The sequence below is a fragment of the Sapajus apella genome, unplaced genomic scaffold, assembly GCF_009761245.1.
Source record: "Sapajus apella isolate SASKATOON/1434 unplaced genomic scaffold, GSC_monkey_1.0 scaffold34, whole genome shotgun sequence".
Taxonomy (NCBI): Eukaryota; Metazoa; Chordata; class Mammalia; order Primates; family Cebidae; genus Sapajus; species Sapajus apella.
The window spans coordinates 14,970,238-14,991,002 of record NW_022436974.1 but is presented as its reverse complement, the minus strand read 5'-3'; the positions used below and the strand labels follow the sequence as shown (position 1 = coordinate 14,991,002).

General features: G+C 38.9%; 1 protein-coding gene across 1 annotated transcript in view; it reads left to right on the top strand.

Annotated features, from left to right (window-relative positions):
• Positions 1 to 15,561, top strand: part of CCDC81 (coiled-coil domain containing 81) — a 41,160-nt gene extending 25,599 nt beyond the window's left edge. The window contains exons 8-15 of the mRNA XM_032295843.1: positions 691 to 778; positions 1,207 to 1,353; positions 2,318 to 2,422; positions 5,071 to 5,243; positions 7,612 to 7,690; positions 7,915 to 8,135; positions 12,668 to 12,793; positions 15,032 to 15,561. Of these exons, the coding sequence (XP_032151734.1) occupies positions 691 to 778; positions 1,207 to 1,353; positions 2,318 to 2,422; positions 5,071 to 5,243; positions 7,612 to 7,690; positions 7,915 to 8,135; positions 12,668 to 12,793; positions 15,032 to 15,173 (1,081 nt within the window). The 3' untranslated portion in view covers positions 15,174 to 15,561. The remainder of the gene's footprint in view (positions 1 to 690; positions 779 to 1,206; positions 1,354 to 2,317; positions 2,423 to 5,070; positions 5,244 to 7,611; positions 7,691 to 7,914; positions 8,136 to 12,667; positions 12,794 to 15,031) is intronic.
• The last annotated feature ends 5,204 nt before the right edge of the window (positions 15,562 to 20,765 follow it).

The following is a 20,765-nucleotide window of genomic DNA, read 5'->3' as shown; positions in this document are numbered from 1 at the left end:
AATACTCACCCCTAATTAATCTCCCTCCACCACACTGACCACAGGTACCTCCCACCTGAAGAACCGCACTGGTTTGTTTGCTTGAAATATCTTTACCATCAGACATCTACACTGTTGCTCCCTTACTTCCTTCAGGTATTTACTCATATGTCACTTGCTTGGCGAGAACTTCCCTGGTCATTCTCTTTACAGTTTAACACTCCATTAATCCAGCATTGCAAGCCATTTATCATCAAGGAACATACTGTAGAGTTCACTTATTTATCTTGTCATTGGCTCTCTATCCCCATCAGAATGTTAATTACATGAGGACAAAGACTTTTGTATGTGTGTATTTTGTTCTTCATTGCTTCTCTTGTGCTTAGAGCAGTGCACATGGTAAGCACTCAATATGTTTCTGTGGAATGAACACATTTCATCACCATTTCACAGAATTGGTAACTGAGACTTTGCAAGATTACACAGCTTGTCTGATGGCAGTCATGTTGTAAGCAAGAAAGCCAGGATTCAAACTCACCTTTATCTGACACAAATTCAGATTCTGTTACATATGCTTAACCTCTATACATATAGCTGCTCTGAAGTAATCCACTGAGATATTTTTCTTTATATTTATACTTGCCTCTAAAATTATTATTGCTTTTGAGGTCATACTGTATGAAACATTAATTAATTGCATTGTTTTTATAGTTTATCATCTCCAGATTGTCTGAAACATGACAGTGAGATGAAGCCCAAAACATCTCCAGCTTGCCAGGATCATAATAAGGCAGGACAGGTACAGTGTTTCCAAACAAATAAAGCCCCATCAGAATCTTATTCTGATTTTTGTTTCCCAAAGAGAGTTCTGGGAATCTCTCTTGCTTAATTATATGGGTCTGGCTCAAGTACTCAAGTATTCAGACTCAAAACTGGACTGTCATAAATCTATCTACTAGTCAAGATATACTGGTAACCAAAAAAAGATTTGAGAAATCCCTTTCTTTGTTCCAGTTGCTATAAATACTTCCGATGAAGTGAGAGTTCAGAAAATTCTTCAGAGTGTTTCTGGGCTCCACTCTGCAAATTTCATTTTGTTGTCACTAATATATCCTTTAATAACATGTTTCTTGATACACCTAGCCGTTGGAAAGCTTGTGAAGGGAAAAGTGAAAGCAAAAAGGTAAAAATGTAAAAATTTATTTGTCCCGAAATTTGGGATTGTAGGAAATGTGCTATGTGTGTTTGCAACGAGCCCAACGAAATTCCCCGTTGTACTACAGTGAGGAAAGGAGGAAGAGAGAGATAGAAGATGAGAGACTCATACAGCAATATCAGATGCTGAAAGATCAGGAGGCTCTCTTCAGACACCAGGTAGTCCAACATCTTGATTAGTCTTTAATATGGGGTAGTAGAACATGATTATATAATGTAATTTATTATTTATTGACACAGGGTCGCACTCTGTCACCCAGGCTGCAGTGCAGTGGCACAATCTCTGCTCACTGCAGGCTCAACCTACTTGGGCCCGGGTGATCCCTTCCATCTCAGCCTCCAGATTAGCTGGGACTACAGGCACACGTCACTATGCCCAGTTAATTTTTGTATTTTTTGTAGAGACTGGTCTTCAACCTCTGGGCTCAAGCATTCCTCCCACCTCTGCCTCCCAAAGTGCTGGAATTACAGGCATGAGCACTGAGCCCAGACTAACATGTAATTTAAAAATGTTCCATCATATGTCTGTACTGTGACATATCTAGTCATGTATTCACTGTTGGGCTAAAACTTGTATTGAAGTTTTCACTAATATGAACAACAATGGGATGAATATCCATGTAGTTGGATGTTTGCACATCTCACTGATTTTTTTTTTTTTAACCCATAAGATCTGAATTTTAAAGGTGGAATTATTGGATTTATGTTATTTTATTTTTTTATTTCTGATAAAACATAACTCTGGTGAAGGCTTTTACCCTTCAGATTCATGTCCTATTTCAAGCAAAGACAGAATGGCACTTTTATACTTGCTGTTTCCAGATTTACATGGTGTCTAATAATTGACCCTAATGCCTGCCCTTTCCTGCATTTGTGATGAATTCTTCCATTCCTTAGATCTCTCTAGTGGTGGTACCTAAAGGCCAAGGACAAGAAATAAAATACCTTTCCCAATCTACTTTTATAAATTTACAGAGATATCAGAAAATACAAATGCCTCAAAAAGGCAGATTTCTACCATGGTTGGATTACTTTAATATAATAGAATTAAAATTTTTAGAGGGTCCACTTCAATATGTAATTAAAAATTAAACTTTTTTTTTTTTTTTTTTTTTTGCAATAGATGAAAAGTCTGGCTATTAGAGAACAGAATCAGAAAAATGCTGCCTATAATCTTGGAGTTGCTGAAGCTATAAGAAACCACAAGAATGTGAAACCGGAATTTTATGTAAGTCTTTTAAAAATTTCTATTGTTAACACTTACCCCATCTGTGAGTCTTTGGACCCACTCTCTGTATTTTAAGTCATGCCTTTTATCTTAAGCAGCAGAGTTGACAAGTGGGTGATACAGTTTGAAGTCGTCTTCTAGGGCAGGCCTTGTCCAGTGTTTACAGCCACACTTTTCACATAAACTGTACTGTTCCCATTAGTCACTGCAGCCCTTATTAATTATGGTAATTCTCAACCAAGACCTGGGATGGGTGGAAAGAAGGGAGGAGTATGTTACTAAAGCCCAGCCCCAGGACCTAAGAGAACCAGCAGAATCAGCATCACCTAGGAGTCTGCTGTAAGTGCTGAATCAAGGGCCCTATGCCAGACTTCCTTAATGGGTATCTACAGTGGAATAAGATCACCAAGTGATTTGTATTCACATTAATGTTTGAGAAATCCAGATTCAGATGGTGGTGAGCCAACTGCTTCACTGCTTGATTTAATGATTTCAATCATCATGTGCCTACCTTTATTTCTGCCTAACATTTTCTCTTTATATAACATCATCTAGGCAGTCAATGCACTGGATGTAAATCTAATAAAATGTTTTATCTATTTATCATCAAACATTTATTAAATTCTTCTATGCCAGCCACTGTGCTGGTGTCTAGGAATACAAGGTTCCCTCTTGTGAAGAGGTCTCTAGTGGGAGAGACAGACTCTTAAAGAGACAACTGTGTGGTATAATAAATGTAATGATAAATCTCTGAAAAGGGCACTGAAAGAAGCAAAAGAAGAGATTCATTAACCTAGACTAGAGATCTGGGAAGACTTTCTGGCATACAAGAGTTAGCTAAAGAAACCAAGGGAGGAAGAGCATTCCAGGCAAGGAAGCAGGGAAAGAGGAACGGAGACAGAACATGGGGCTTCTGAAATTTAGGCATGATCTTTCTCTCTTCTTATATATAAGCTCCAGATTATATTTATCACTGTTCACTGTGTATCTTTGATATATTTACATATATCTTAAATTTTAAAAGACCTAAACAGAACTTTTGATTTCCTTTGTAACCTGTGCTTTTCTGTTTTCTCATGTTAGTTAGTGGAACCACCAAGCAGCCATTTTTGCACAAAACTGTGTCTAGTTATGATCCCAGCATTCCTTTCTCTGTTCCTGACATCCGATCATCTGCAAGTCCAGCTGCTTCTACCTCCCCAGTGTATCCAATATCTGTTCAAATGTCTTCATCTTTAATGTTGCCACACTGAAAGTGCTGCCAAGCCACACTGTTAGGCCCGACTTCGGCAATACTTCCCTTAGATTCACTGCTTACATTCTTGCTCTACTACAATTTATTCTCCACAAAGCAGCCAAAGTAATATTTTAATATGGTTAGCCAAAACATACTATTTTCCCATTTAAAACCTCCACTGGCATCCTGTTGAGTCAAAATGAAATTTAGACTCCCCATCTTGACCTATCAAATCCTACACATTTTGACTCCTGCCTTCCTCTTGGTCACTAGGCCTCAGCCACAGAGACCTTTTTTTCTGCTTATCGAACATGCTTAGCTTGTTTCCCTCTAGTGTCTTTGCACTTAATGTTCCTTCTGTATGGAACACAGGTCTCCCTGATATTTATAGTGAAGGTGATTCATCTTCTCCATGGAAAAATCTTTCCTAATAACCAGCCAATTTAGTTATTTTCCTACCCAGCCACCTGCTATCACAAGGGCTTCTTAGCACTTAGCACTATCCTAAATTACCTGATGTACTGCTTACTTGTTCACCATCTCCTGCCCAGCATGCAGGCTTGTTATTCACTGTTTCATCATCATGGTCTAGAATAGCCAGGCCCACAGTAGGTATTGTTTGCCCACTTTCCACCTCCTCTCTGTCCTTGCATGCTTTTGCATGCACTCAGAATTCCTTCTTCTTTCCATCTGGATGTTGTAAATGCTAACTCACAACTACTCCATGGAGTCCTTTTTCATCTCTGTCTCAGCAATGGGATTACAGTTGAAACTGACCCAATAGTCCCATAGACAGGGTTTTTTTTTTTTTAAATAAACATAGAAATTGACCCTTCTGGTCTTAAAATTTGAAACTTAACATTTGTTTTATCTGAGTTCCTTCTTCAGGAAACAACCACTAGGCCTTCCAAAAAGTGTCAAAGAATTGAAACTCACCAGATGATCGCATCCAGACAATGAGCCAGGCCCCTCAATTCACCATGATTGCTTCCTTCTCTCTCCTGAATTTCCATTTTCCCATACATAGTTTCATTTCCTCCCTGCTATACAAACCCCTACTTTTAGTTGGTCAAGATGGATTTGAGACTGATCTCTCATCTCCTTGGCTACAGCACCCAATTAAATCCTTCTTCCTTGGCAATAATCATTGCCTCAGTGTTTGGCTTTCTGTGCAGTGAGCATCTAGACCAAACCCCTGGTGTTTTGGTAACACAGTCAGCTCAGCTCAGCTTCATCCTTGAACACATTCATATGATTCTGTGGGTCATCTCAACACTAGCTGGTCAGTGTGTTGAGGGCTGGGCAAATATTATAAATTAAGAAATGCTTTCTGATTGATTTTAGTTTTCTGAATTATTAACCTTGTTTTTTGGTATTCTAGCATAAATGAATTGCTTCTCTTTCATTCTAGAAATCCTTCCTATTTGACAAACGGCCACTCAGTCCTGCACTTAATGCTCGTAAGCAAGAGGAATATTCTCAGAGTCTCCTGAAACAAATGGATAACAGACGGGAAAACGAAATAAAGCAAAGGCAAAACAGAGAGTTGATGGACCACCTGGAACAAGTGCAACTTACAGAGGAGTGAGTCAGCTACACATGCTCTGAAAAATAGACTTGGAATTTTCATGTGAAGTTAATTTCCATGTAGGATTGAGTCAGCATTGGTAGTTTCATTAACACCACTGTAACCAGCTGAGCAAACTAACCCAGTTAGCAGCCAGTACTGAAATGGAAAAAGTTCCCTTGTTTCCCTCACAGGGCGTGTAATGGGAATGCGGCTCGCTTCTTCAGTGCCCTGCTGCTCAAACCTCTAGGGGATCATACAGACGGGCAGGCTGTGAGGCTACGACCCCGTGGCAGTATCTTGGGGTGAATGTTTACAGCTCCTGAAGCCCCAGTGGACATGTATTACAGGATGCTCTTTTAGTTTAGCCGTCTATAGGTGGCTTATGTTAGTCAGTGCAATTAGACCCCTGCCTTATTGCAAGGAGAGAGGGCTTTCTGTATCCGAGGGTTCTTGCCTTGCTGTACCCAAGAACTGGATTACACATGGGCTTGGAGAATGACTGCAAGGTTTTATTGCACAGAAGTAGCTTTCAGCAGGTGGATGAGCCAGAAGGGAGATGGTTTTCCCCTGGAGTCGGGCCGCACAGCAGCCCGGACTCCCCTCCAACTACTCCAACCAAACTCCATGTCATTCTACTAGTTGATGGCCTGCTGGTGTGCTGGTACCTGTTGGTGTGCTCTGGACAACTCTCAACATCCAGCCACTTGTGGTTCCTCCGCCGATGTGTTTTTCTCAACGTCCAGCCACTTGTGTGCCTGCCTGCTAGAGTCTCGGGGGTTTTATAGGCAAAGGATCAGGGTGTGGCCAGCCAGGGTGGTCTTGAGAAATGCATTTGGGCAGGAAAACAAAAATGCCTGTCCTCATCTAGGACTGTGGACACAGGTGGAGCCCTAGTCAGGGACCACGCCCTTCCCCGCTCCGTATCATTTAAAGGGACCACACTCTTCCCTTCCCAGCACTTCCCTTCTGTATCAGTACCATCATTTTTTATTACAAAATTGAAAAAGCTGCCATAGTTATTATAGTAGTGATGGCCAATCTGTAATTACTATAACATAGAGCATCATTTTGTATTGTTTTTGCAATCAGTACCAGTAGACGGAGAAAGGGACTCGTCTTGAGCAGCTGTTCCTTGCTATTTGATGTTCAAATGACCTCATGGCAAAGCTGAGGTTTTATTATAATTATGTAGGGGTGTTCCATATAACCTGAGGGCAGGAATGTACAGGCAATGTAGGAAGGACTGGAACCAGGGACTAAAAAGCCATGTAGAGTGGCTTTCCCTCTGCTTACACACATGCTTCTTAGTTGACATCATCTGTGTGTTCCAGCTCAAACTTGGAGAATGTTAGTCTCAATTCCAATTTTTCAGGAAAGAGAACCTGATTGGTCCAGATTGGGCTATCTGAGGCCTGGGACAGGGTCAGGGACATGGAGTTTATATATGCTTAAGGAGGCGCACATTTTTGCTGCTGAGATTAGGAGAGCAATTGTGGAGGCCATTATAGTGTGAACTCCTAAAACAAGTAAGAACCTAGTTTCTGTGATGAAAAAAATCTATTTCTATAAAATGTTTATGTTCCACTGTACTCACTTGAAAGATCATATAGTGTTTTTAGAGGTTACATATAAAAGAACCATAATTTTTAATAGAATAGGTAACTTAAGAGATTTCAAAATAAATCAGTTTATAGAATGGTCATTTCCTGCTTTCTTATCTAGATTTTTTTGTTGTTGTTGTTGTTTTTCTTTAGATTTTTAAAAGAACTGGTGGGTGTCATAAGAGGTGGAGTGGTGGTAGTGTGTTGGCTGTTTTAGTAGTAATGCATTTGGACAATATGGTCAGTCACCTGCCTATACCTGTCCTGTTTGTCCTGTGTTCAATACACTGTTAACTAGCCTATGGATTTTTTTTTTGAGATGGAGTCTTGCTCTGTCGCCCAGGCTGGAGTGAGGTGGTGTGATTTTGGCTCACTGCAGCCTCCTCCTCCCAGGTTCATGCGGTTCTCCTGCCTCTGCTTCCTGAGTAGCTGGGACTACAAGTGCCCACCATTACCCCTGGCTAATTTTTATATTTTTAGTAGAGACAGTGTTTCATCATGTTGGCCAGGTGGGTCTCGGATTCCTGATCTCAAGTGATCTGCCCACTTCAGCTTCCCCAGGTGTTGGGATTACAGGCATAAGCCACTGTGCCTGGCTGCCTATGGATTTGAATTACTCTTTTCTTTCTTAAAAATGAAAGCTACCAGAATAAAATATCAATTTTTATTTACCAGACTCTTATTCCTATTTAATACTTACTAAATATGTTTTGATGATGTTAATCTGTATTACTAAAGACTGAAAATCTGTGCTTCACCTTCTCCTGTTCTTAACTGCCAGACTTGCTGCGCAAAGAGTGAAATTTTTAAAAGACAAGAAGGAAGAAACAGAGTGTTACAAGCGAGCTTTGGATGCACAAGTAAGGGGACAAATATTTTTGTTTTTAAAATTTTGCAATGTTTTAGCAACATTCTAAAATATGCGTAAGTTGTTATGAATATTCTTAGGTATTATGCATTTGGTGGTTTTTGAGCCCCTCATTCCTTCTTGTAAGACATTGGTAGTTTACCACATTACAGGGCTGTGCATAAAGCTTATTCCCTGGTAGAATGATAACCTGTATTACGTATATCCCTGTTTAAGATAAAGAACAAACCCTCTCAGCTGCCCCTCTTTGAGCCAGACTCCTCCGAGCCCATCTTTGGTAAGGATGAGGGTGAACTGATGGTGGAAAAGCAAAAGCGAGAACAGAACTACATGAAACACCAGCTGGAGGCAGCTGCTAACCACAAGAGGAAAGCCATTCTACATCAACTGGTGGACCAGAGGCGGGATTTACAAATGCTTCAGAGGACACAAAGAGAGTAAGGAGACACTGATCTTTCTCCCTCTACCTCTCCTCACTTACTCTGCCTCCTTTCTGTCTCTTTTTCCATCCTGTCCCTGCCCCTCATCTTTCTCATACAATAGTAGAAAAGAATAACAGCTAACACACTGAGGAGTTAGTTGTGCAAGACATTGTTTTAAATTTACTACATGCTTCATCTTACTTTATCCTAATTCATTATATGAAGAAAAAGTTATTAAATAAATTTTAAGAACTTCTCTTGACACTTTAGTGTTTTCCGAAGTGGTTGTACTACTTTACATTCCCAATCAATAGTGTTTGAGAATTCTAGTCTTCCCCATTATTCCCAGAACTTGGTTTAATCAGTCTTTATTTTATCTAATTGATTGAGACAGGGTTTTGCTCTGTCACCCAGGCTGGAGTACAGTGGCATCATCATGGCTCACTGCAGCCTCAACATCCTGGACTCAAGCAATTCTCCCACCTCAGCCTCTGGAGTAGCTGGGACTACAGGCGGGTGCCACCATGCCCAGCTAATTTTTAAATTTTTTTGTGGAGGCAGGGTCTCACTATGTTGTTGAGGCTGGTCTTGAACTTCTAAATTCAAGCGATCCCCCACCTCAGCTTCCCAAAGCGTTGGGATTACAGGTGTGAGCCACAGCACCCGGCCTAATCAGTCTTTTTAATTTTAGCTGTTCTAATAGGGGCATACTGGTGTCTCAAGTTTAACTTGCATTTCTTTAATGGCTAGTGATGTTGAATATCATTTAATGTGCCTATTTGCCATTGTATCTTCTTCGGTTAAGAGTATAAAGTATCAATTCAAATATTTTGCTTATTTTATAAATTGTTTTCTTATTGTTGAGCTTTGAAAGTTCTTTATATATTCTGTGTACAAGTCCTTTATCTATTTATAAAACCTAAACATGCCTGAAAGGAAGATATCTTTCCCACTGATTTTTTTAAAAAAATTATTCCCTTAGGAAAGAATTCAGCTCCTCTTTAGCTTCTGTTTTCTAGCAGTGGAACCACCATCAGTTGTCCCACAGTGGCTTTGCCTATCCTTGTGTGCTTTCCATAGTCAGATCTGGGACCCTTTATATTTGTTGCTAAGACTGTTGCTACTTCCTCTTCTGCATCTAGCTGTTTGCTTCTCTAGTTATTTCCTAAACTTGGAATTAGGAGGGTTAAACTCTGTCACTTTTAAGTTGTATGACTTGGGCCAGATCACACATAAGGTCTCTGAGCCTTATTTTCCTCATACGAGAAAGAAGGATAATCACATCTGTCCCTCCTATCCTTACTGGGAGAATGTGAGAACATTTTTGGGAACCGTAAACCTCTGAACAAATCCTTGTTTCTGTATTGGTCAGATCCTTGTTTTCTATTTACATATTCTTTACTGGTTATTGCATTTTCCCTTATCGTTTCCAACTCCCTGCCCTTCTCTGGTTCATCTCAACATGTGATCTTAGATTCTCTTGTGACAAACAGAAGGCTTCTTTCACAGGGAATAATTTAGTCAATGTGATCCAGACAGGACTGCTAAGTTATTTATACTTGTTTTTTTTTTCTTTTTTCAAAAGTAACAATTCATGCTCATTAAAAAAAGTCAACTGAAGATTAGCTGGGTATGGTGGCTCATGCCTGTAATCCCAGCACTTTGGGAGGCCGAGGCGGGCCGATCACTTCAGCTCAGGAGTTTGAGACCAGCCTGGCCAACATGGTGAAACCCTGCCTCTACTAAAAATACAAAAATTAGCTGGGCAAGGTGGTGTGCGCCTGTAATCCCAACTACTAGGGTGGCTGAGGCACAAGAATGCTTGAACCTGGAAGGCAGAGTTTGCAGTGAGCTGAGATTGTGCCACTGCACTTCAGCCTGGGTGACAGAGTGAGATTGCCTCAAAAAAAAAAAAAAAAAAAAAGGTTAGTAATCTCCCCTACTAAGTAGCCTATGCATATTTGCATATTGCTTAGAAAAAAATTTTAAATTATTTTTTAAAAAATAATTTAAAACGTAGGTTACATATTAACTTTACTTTTTATAAAAAACTAAAACCAATTTTTCCTATTTAAGCAATATGCATATATTTTTCTTCCACTTTTGTAAATGAAATTGTCTATGAGATCTTATATATTACTCTGCAAACTAATTTTTCTTTAACCTAACAATGTCATATACAAGTGAGGACATATATACAAGATTCATTCTTCTTTTATAGCAGCATATTATCCATAATATAGATGTATAATTTAACTTTTGCATTATTCATGGACATTCACTTTGTTTCCAGGTATTTTGCTATTACAACAATTCTGTATTAAACATTCTTAATATACATTTTTTATACTGGTTCTTTTGTTTCCATCAAATTCCCAACAGTGGGGCTGCTGGATCAAGTGTACAGTACATTTAATTTTCCTTCTTTTTTTTTTGAGACAGAGTCTCGCTTTGTCACCCAGGCTGGAATGCAGAGGTGGGATCTTGGCTCACTAAAACTTCTGCTTCTTGGGTTCAAGGGATTCTCATGCCTCAGCCTCACGAGTAGCTGGGACTACGGGTATATGCTACCACTCCCGGCTAATGTATGATACATCTGAAATATTACCAGATACTGACAGTTAAATTTCCTAGAAGGTATAGAAGCTTGCTTCTCAGCAATGTTGTGAGAATGCTAGTTGTCCCCAGCACCATCTCTGCCTCATTTTCTTACTTTCTAGGTATTTAAATTAAAAATTTAACCTATTCTTTAAAAAATAACATATCAATGGACAATAAGCAAATGAAAAAATAATTAACAACACAAGTTATTATGAAAGTGCAAACCAAAATCACAGTGAGATACCATGTCACATCCATCAGGATGGCCATTATGGAAAAAAAAAAGTGTTGGTGAGGAGAAGTAGAAACCTTTGTGTACTGCTGGTGTGGACACAAAATGGTACAGTTGCTATGGAAAACAGTATGGTAGTTCCTCAAAAAATTAAAAATATAACTACTATATCATCCAGTAATTTTTTCTGGGTATGTATTCAAAATAACCACAAGCTGATACAGCCATGTTCATAGCAGCACTGTTTATAACTGTCAAAATGTTGAAGAATCCCAAGTATCCATTGACAGGTGAATGGATAAACAAAATGGGTGTGTGTATATACATATATACAAGGTACAGTGGAATTGTTATTCACTCTTAAAAAGGAAGAAAGTTCTAACACACGCTCTACCATGGATGAACCTCAAGGTCATTATGTTAAGTAAAATAAACCAGTCACAAAAAGACAAAATACTGTATGAATCCACTTATATTAGTTATCCAGAGAAGTAAAATTCATAGAAACAGGAAGTAGAATGGTAATTGCCAAGGACTAGAGGAGGGAGAAACGGGGAGTTGTTTAATGGGTACAGAGTTTCAGTTTTGTAAGGTGAAAGCATTCTGGAGATCGTTTGCCTAACAACGTGAATGTACTTAACACCAAATAACTGTACACTTGGAAATGGTTAAGATAGTACGTTTTGTTATGTGTTTTTTTAAACCACAATTTTAAAAAAATCTATGAAAAGAAAAATAACTTAAGAAAAAAGTAATAGGTACTCTTCAGTCACTGAGCTCCAATTACGTGATCAGCACTGGTACTTTCTGTGTATCATTTAGTCTTTATAATAACCACACAACGGCTGTTGAATAAATGCTTGTTAGATGAAAAGGTGTGCCGTTTTAGGAAAAAGTGAGACAGTACAGAGGACATTAACTGATTTTTACTGGAGGATCCTGACACCCAGTGGCTGTTGCTACCTATAACAAAAAGCCCTTCAGAGCAGGCTACATCAACAGTTACGTTTTGAGAACTGACAGTACACCTTTCAGTTTGACAAGAAATAGACACGCATAATTTGAACCAGGCTTAAAGTAATTCACAACAGTGGTGATGGTGCTTTTGGAGACCAGTGATAGAAACACAACATTGAGAATATGAGAGAGATTATACTGCAGTCACTTCTTTGTTGACATGGCTTTCACAAAACATTCCTGTTTTTTTCTTGCCTTCTTCACAATGTTATTGTGTTCTCTATTTTCTTCTCCCCTGCTTAGTCACTCTGTTTACTTTCTCTTTTTCTAGACTTTCATTTGTATACCTATCTGTTTTGCCGTGTAAAATGGCTGCAGTGATTGGTAGGCTGAGTACTGGCAGCTGAGAGACTGCACTGAAAGGAAAGAAACGTACAGTATAGGAAATCCATTTGGGATGATTCTTCAGATGAGTTAAATTAGCCTTAAAGAAAATTAATGGTTTTACAGGCTGAAGTTGTTAACTCAAAAAGGGTTTCAATCCTATTAAATCAAACCAGGATTGAAGATGAAAGACCTCTGACCCATAAATTATTTGAGAGCTAGGAATTTCACTATGCTTTTACAGTGTTCACGCTTTTTAGTATGAACAAAATCAGAAGGTTTTTTTGTTATTTAACACAAAAGGTATGGGGATCCCAAAGTTGGTGCATGCCCTTCCAAGTATTATGGAGTCAGGCTGTTCTTTTCTTTCCAGGCACTTAGCAGACAAAACTGCTGAGCTGGAGCGAGTAAAAAGAATCAACCAATGCCTGCAGGAGGACTGGGAAAGGAGTGCTGCGATGAAGCAGCAGCGAGACCTGGAGGAGAAGGCTTTCGAGCGGTAATGCCTGATTAAAACCTCAAAATCTTCCTGCTCCTTGTTTACTTTCCTCTAATCCTGGGATGGCAGTAGCTTTCAAGTGCCAACTCCACTTGATTAGTAGTGGCTGCCTAGAGAACTCTGTGGGGAAAGCACATCTGTATTCCATGGGAAATACTGCTGTGATTGATTAGAAATGTCTGTTATGGACATGGGATTGGAGAATGCTGAGTTGTATGCTAGGTATTTACTAACCCTGCTCTAATATTTGCCTCTGCTTAGGTGGCTTTTTCTTTTTGTGGAGGGTGAAGATTCTCTTTGGAAATAACTATTTGGAAGTAGGGGGATTGAGTTTCCAATCTGAACATTTTCAAGGCTTAGGGAATGGTTATTTAAGAGCAGGGCCAGGGGTTATAAGATTGGTAATTGGAAAAGAAAGATGCCTATTATCGAGTCAACCAAGAACATCTTTCTGAAATTATTATATCTTTCCCTTCTCCTCAGCTTAAATATTCACATCACTATTGTTGTATTACACTTTGAAAAAAAATTAAAACACAAATGTAAGGTATGATTTTATAGCATGTTAAAAATTTGATGAAACAGATCATCTATACAAATTATTAAAATCAAAATATACCAAAATAATTTAAACTGCCAATTATCAATTAATTTTTAATCACGGATAAAATTTGTATAACGGATCTTGATCTGTAACTCTACTTTTCCTTTCAGGTTTTCTTGTAAAGTATTTCTCACTTGTCTTTCTAATGAGTAGAACCCAAAACAATGAAAGTATTAGTGATGATATGGAAAACAGGTTCTTAAAGGAGAAGTGGAGTAATTTGGCCTAGAGAAAAGGAGGGGAAAGGGCAGTTGGGGATTTTAAGCTTTTTCTCAGTGATGTGGGAAGGCAGGTAAAAGTCAGTGAGATCAATGACGGGGAGATTTTTGTTGTCTGGGAATAGTGCTTGGCCAACATGGTGATAAAGGATTGAAAAGACACAGGAAATAATGTTGAGTGGCAGGCTAACAAATCTACTCCAGGTATATGGTGGAGGAGACTTGTCTGAGGACCTACACCAAGTGTGGACAGAGACTTCACAGGCAGCAGTAGGAAGAAGGAATTGGTTGGTATAAAAAGAAAATAAAGCAAAAGTAAAACCAAAGTCCATATGTATGCAGTTAGCCAGGTAGGTCTTCCTCTGCTCACTTCTAAGGTAGTTCATTCCTTTTCCTTTTAAGACTCCCCTTGATAATCTTTTTAAACAGAATTCTGGCTGGGTGCCATGGCTCAAGCCTGTAATCCCAGCACTTTGGGAGCCTGAGGCAGATGGATTGCTGGAGTTCAGAAGTTTGAGACCAGCCTGGGCCACATGGTGAAACCCCATCTCTACCAAAAATACAAAAATTAGCTGGGTATGGTGGTGCACACCTGTCGTTCCAGCTACTCTGGAGGCTGAGGTTGGAGGATCACTGGAGCCTGGGAAGTTGAGGGTGCAGTGAGCTGTGATCACACCACTGTACTCCAGCTTGGGTGACAGAGGGAGACCCTGTCTCAAAAAAAAAAAAAAAAAAAAAAAAATCCACTCATGGAGAAATTTTGATGGGGTAGAGAAGCACATGAGGGATTGTCTTGCATAAGGAAGAAAAACTGTCAAAGGGGAAATCAGTTACACTGCCTCTTTATCTCTGCTTCTGGTTGATTTTGTCTTCCTCTTTGTCTCCACTCCCTCTCCTGGCCTTAATTCTGCAGAGGCTTCTGGCCTCCTGGGAAATTTCATTGTAAGTCCACTCTTAACTTTCTGCTGTTAACTGATAACCAGTAACTTAACGGTTGATCTCCCTTTCAAACACTGTCTCCTGGGAACTGAAAAGGGAGAGGTGTAATTTGCGTGGAAAGCAGTCAACACAGAGGCTTTGGAGCCACTGTCTGCAGGCTGTGTGACCTTTGGCAAGGTCTCAGTAGCCTGGGGTGGTTGAGGCAGGGGAGGGGTGGGGTCAGACTGTTATGAAGACACAGATCCGGGCCTTTTATTCAGTGGAGAACGACAAGCCAGCGGAGATTTGGAAGCAGGGTATGCCAGGATGGGTTGAACTGCAGCATGGGGATTGTAAATTCAAGAGGATTGTAAGCTCCTTGAGAGCACAGACCAGGTGTTACTTTTCTTTTGTGTACCTCCCACCACACCAGCTTCCAAGATGGGCCTCCAGGGGCGCCGGGAACCTGCTGATCTGCGTTTCCTCTCCTCTCCTCAGGGCTTCAGACAAACTGTTTCTCCTAGACCAGTGTGAGAAGTATCGGCGCTGCAAGCAGTGCCAGAGGCGCACCTCCAATGTGGGCGAGAGCAACCTGTGGCCCCTCAACAAGTTCCTGCCTGGCTCCCGGTTGCTTGTGTAAAACTCAGTTTGGATCTGCACTTCCTGGGGAAAGTTTTTATCTTTTACATGTTTGGGGGTGATTGTGAAACTGCATATTTTTACCTCAGAGAAAAAAAATCATTGTTTAGGTTTGGTGCTTTCATTAGCTTGCTTGTTAAGCCCTTGAATTCACTCCTGCCTTCCTCCCATTCCCACTTATTTCCTATTCTCATCTCTGATGGCAGTGAAGGTGTCTGAATGGTCCCCAGGGCTAGAACCTGCTGCCACAGGGGCTGGGAAAGGGACCCAGCTTCATTATGGCTGCTGTGGTGCTGCTGACCCAGCCCTGCTACTCCCTCTCAGACTTTGTGTACGAAACTTTTTTCGTCTGTAATGAATAGTGGCATAATAAATATTTTCTAAGCGCCTGACTGTACAAGACAATTCATTATCTCATTCCTCCTCCCCCAGCCCTAAACTTTTCCAGAGGGGTATATGTATGACTATCACAGAAATGGGTTGGCCTATTTACCTCAGGGGGTCAGAACAATGCTTCCTCAGTTTTCTAATTGATGATATACCTGGGACTTTACTTAGGCCTCCCAAGATACCATTCCCTTGTCCAGCTATTCCTACGCCCTTGGAAAAACTGTGCACTGTGAGGTTGGTCTCCCACTACTTCACTTGCATTCATTCTTAAGCTGTAGGTGCTGTTCAAGAGGACTCACCTCCCTGTCAGAGGTCTGACTTTCGGTTAAGGTATGGCTGTTTTCAAATAAAAACTTTCATTTATCTTCATACTTTCTTCTCTTCTCCCTGCCCTGTCTGACCAATTGAAGTAAAATAGAGTGAAGTCTAGATTTCTAAAGTACAAAAGCTAGGAAGGAATTATCTTCGACTATTTGCTTTCTGCCTGCCCCATCTCTGCCTTGGGAAATGAGGGAAAGTTTTGTGGGAAGATGTTTGTGAATATTTAAACTTTTGTTTTGCAGTACTACAAATATAAAAGAGGAATGTGTTAAGCCCTGAATAGTTATAAATACTCACTCAAGCTGATATTGGGCAAATTTTGTTGTTAATATTATCTTTTTCTATGAAAAGAAGCATACCTGCTGATGATCACAATTTTTTGGAACCTCGTCCCTAATCTTTCTCCATTTCTACCTTTCATTTCCTCAAAAAAATCATTCTAATGGAGGGCCAATCATCATTAACCAATATTTAAAACAATAGGCTATCCCCAAGACTGCCTGACCTGTCCGAATCTACAACTGCTGCACCCTTGAAGTAATTTGTCTCTAATATATAATAAATTACTATAATAGTGTTGTACTAGTATTTTTTTAAAATATAGACTGCCTTGTTAAAGAAAAAAGTTAATTTTGGTATATTCAGTTGAGCAGATTTAACTTCATACACCTTTTTACTGGAGGAATTGAACTTATAAATTACTGTCATGCGTAGCAGTCACTACTACAGTCAAACCCTTTAAAAATTGTTTTTAAGGGGCCGGGCACGGTGGCTCACGCCTGTAATCCCAGCACTTTGGGAGGCTGAGGCGGGTGGATCATGAGGTCAGGAGATCGAGACCATCCTGGTCAACATGGTGAAACCCCGTCTCTACTAAAAATATAAAAAAATTATCTGGGCCTGGTGGTGCGTGCCTGTAATCCCAGCTACTCAGGAGGCTGAGGCAGGAGAATTGCTGGAACCCAGGAGGCGGAGGTTGCAGTGAGCTGAGATCGTGCCATTGCACTCCAGCCTGGGTAACAGGAGCGAAACTCCTTCTCAAGAAAAAAAAAAAATTGTTTTTAAAACTATATATTGACAAATTATCATTGTATATATTTATGGGGTATAGAGTGATACTGTGATTTTTTAACACAACGTGGAATGATTAAATCAAGTGAATTTACATGTCCATCACCTTAAATATTTAACTTTTTGTGATGAGAATATTTAAAATTTGTTTTCTTAGCGATATTGACATGTATAGTACTCATTATATTCACCACACTATGCAACAGATCTGAAAAATATATCAAATTTGGCCAGGCACAGTGGCTCACGCCTGTAATCCCAGCACTTTGGGAGGCCAAGGCAGGTTGATTACCTGAGGTCAGGAGTTTGAGACCAGCCAAGCCAACATTGTGAAACCCTGTCTCTACTAAAAATACAAAGAATTTAGCTGGGCATGGTGGCATGAGCCTGTAGTCCCAGCTACTCAGGAGGCTGAGGCGAGAGAATTGCCTGAACCCGGGAGGCAGAGGTTTCAGTGAGCTGAGATTGCACCACTGAATTGCAGCCTGGGCAACAGAGAAAGACTCTATCTCAACAACAACAAAAAATCCAGCTTATTTTTCTATCTGAGGCTTTGTACACTTTGACTATCATCTCCCCATTCCTCCCATCCCCTACCTTCTGGGTATTCTCTGCTTGTATGAGTTTTAGATTCCACATATGAGAACATGTGGTATTTGTCTGTGTTTGGTGTATTTAACTTAGCATAATGTTCTCCAATGCTATCCACATAGCCTCTACTTTTTATTTCTATGAGATCCACTATCTTTTAGCTTCTACATGTGTGTGGAACATTCAGTGTTTAACTTTCTGTTCCTGGCTTATTTCACTAAGTTCCAATTCTATCCATGTTGCCATGAATGACAGCACTTCATTCTTTTTCATGGCTATTATTCCATTGTGTGTATATACATTTTCTTTATTCATTTATCTACTGTTAGACACTTGGGTTGATCCCATAGTTTGGCTTTTGTGAATAGTGCTGCAATAAACATCTCTTTTGACATACTGACTTCAAATATTTGAGACAAATAACCAGAAGTGAGATTGCTGGGTCATATGGTAACTGTATTTTTAGTTTTCTGAGGATTCTTCATACACTTTTTCCTAATGACTGTACTAATTTATATTCCCATCAACAGTGTACAAGGGTTCCCTTTTTCCCATATCTTAGCCAACACTTACCTTTTGTCTTTCTAATAATAGCCTTCTAATAGGTGTGAAGTGACAGCTGATTGTACTTTTAATTTTCATCTCTCTAATGACTAGTGATGTTGAGCATTTTTTCATGTATCTGTTAGCACTTCATATGTTGCCTTTTGAGAAATGTTTATTCAGGGTTCTTGCCCATGTCTTATTTTCTTTTTATAGAGTTGTTTGAGTTCCTTATATATTTTGGACATTAACCCCTTATCATATGTATGGCTTACAGATATTTTTCTCCCAATCTTTAGGTTGTCTCTTCATTCTATTAATTGCTCTCTTTGTTGTGTAGGAATTTTTTATTTTGATGTCATCCCATTTGTCCACTTTTGCATATGTTGCCTGCATTTTTGGATGAAATCTAAAAAATCATTGCCCAGACCAATGTCATGTAGTTTTCCCTAGTTTTACAGTTTCAGGTTTTATCTTTATGTCTTTAATTCATTTTGATTTGTTTTTTGTATGAGTGAGATAAGCGTCCAATTTCATTTTCTTGTCTATGGATATCCAGTTTTCCCAGTACAATTTATAGAATATCCTGTCCTTTTCCCATTGTATATTCTTGGCACTTTTGGTGAATATCAATTGACTGTAGATACATGGGTTCATTTCTGGGTTCTTTGTCTGCTGGTTCATATGTCTATTTTAATGCCAGTGCCATGCTGTTTTAATTACTATCAGTTTGCAGTACAGTTTGAAATTAAGTCGTGTGATGCCTCAAGCATTTGTTCTTTTTGCTCATGATTGTCCTGGCTATCAGTTGGTTTTGTAGTTCCCTATGAATTTTAGGATTGTTTTTTCTATATCTATGAAAAATAACATTGGAATTTTGATAGGTATTGAATTGAATCTGCAGATCATCTGTGTAGTATAGACATTTTAACAATATTAATTCTTCCAGTACATGAACGTGGGATATCTTTCAATTTATTGTGTCTTCTTAAATTTCTTTCATTAACGTTTTATACTTTTCTGTGTAAAAATTTTCACCGCGTTGGTGAAATATATTGCTCAATATTTTATTTTCAGCAGCTACTATAAATGAAATGTTCCCTTGATTTCTTTTTTGGAAAGTTCATTGTTAGTGTAGAGAAATGTTACTGACTTTTGTGGGTTGATTTTGTATCCTGCAACTTTACTGAATTTTTAAAATCAATTCTAATGGCTTTTTGTTAGAATCTTTAGGGTTTTTTCTTTTTTTGTAGGGATGGGGGTCTCACTGTGTTGACCAGGCTGGTTTGAAACTCCTGGCCTTAAGTGATCCTCCTGCCTTAGCTTCCCAAAGGGTTGGAATTACAGGCTTGATTCAGCACACCTGGCCTAAGGTTTTTGGTATGCAAAATTATATTGTCAGCAAATAACAATAGTTTTATTTCTTCCTTTCCTATTTAGATGTCTTTTCTTTCTTCTGCTTTATTGCTCTAAGGACTTTCAATATTACATTGAACAGGTGGCAAGAGTGCACATCCTTGGTCCAGATCTTAGAAGAAAGAGTTCTAAGTTTTTACTGTTTAGTATAATGTTAGCTGTAGGCTCAATATATATGGCCTTTATTGTGTTGAAGTATATTAATTCTACAATTTGTTGAGTGTTTTTGTCATGAAAGGATGTTGAGTTTTGTCAAATGCTTTTTCTGCATTTAATGAGATGGTCATATAGTTTTTGTCCTTCATTCTGTTAATGTGATATATCACATTTATTGATTTGAGAATGTTAAAGCATTCTTGTAACCCAGGGATAAATCCCACTGGATCATGGTGAATAATTCCATTAATGTGTTGTTGGATTTGGTTTGCTAGTATTTTGTTGAGAATTTTTGCATCTATGCTCATCAAGGATACTGGCTTATAGTTTCCATTTCCTGTGATGTGTTTGTCTGGCTTGGGGATTAGAGGCATACTGGCCTCCTAAAAAGAGTTTGAAAGTATTCTCTCTATTCATTTTTTTTTTCCTGAGACAGTTTGTAGAGAATTGGTGTTCGTTCTTCTGTAAATGTTAGGTAGAATTCAGCAGTGAAGTCATCTGATCCTGAACCTGGGCTTTTCTTTGGTAGGATACTTTTTATTACTGATTCAATCTCCTCACTCATTATTGGTTGGCTCAGATTTTCTATTTCTTCATGATTAGTCTTGGCAGGTTGTATGTGTGTAGGAACATATCCATTTCTTCTAAGTTATTCAAATTTCTGGCATATAATTGTTCATAATAGTCTCTCATGATCCATTGTACTTCTGTGTTGTCAACTGTAACATCTCCTTATTTCTGACTTTGAGTCTTTTTACTTTTTCTTTTCTTGGTTAGTCTAACTGAAGGCTGGCTGATTTTATCTTTTCAAAAAATGAACTTTTAGTTTCTTTTCTATTGTTTTTTTAATCTCCAGAGCAAAAATAAAATAGAGATTAGATTATTTATGCTCTGATCTTTATTATCTCTTTCCTTCCACTAACTCTGACTTAGGATTTTAAAAAAATTTCCTTGAAGTGTAACTTTTAGTTATTTTTAATTTTCTTTCTTGGTGTATGCATTTATTGCTAGAAACTTTCCTCTTAGAACTGCTTTTGCCACATTCCATAAAGTTTGATATGCTGTATTTTTCTTTTCATTTGTCTCAGATATTTTTAGATTTCCC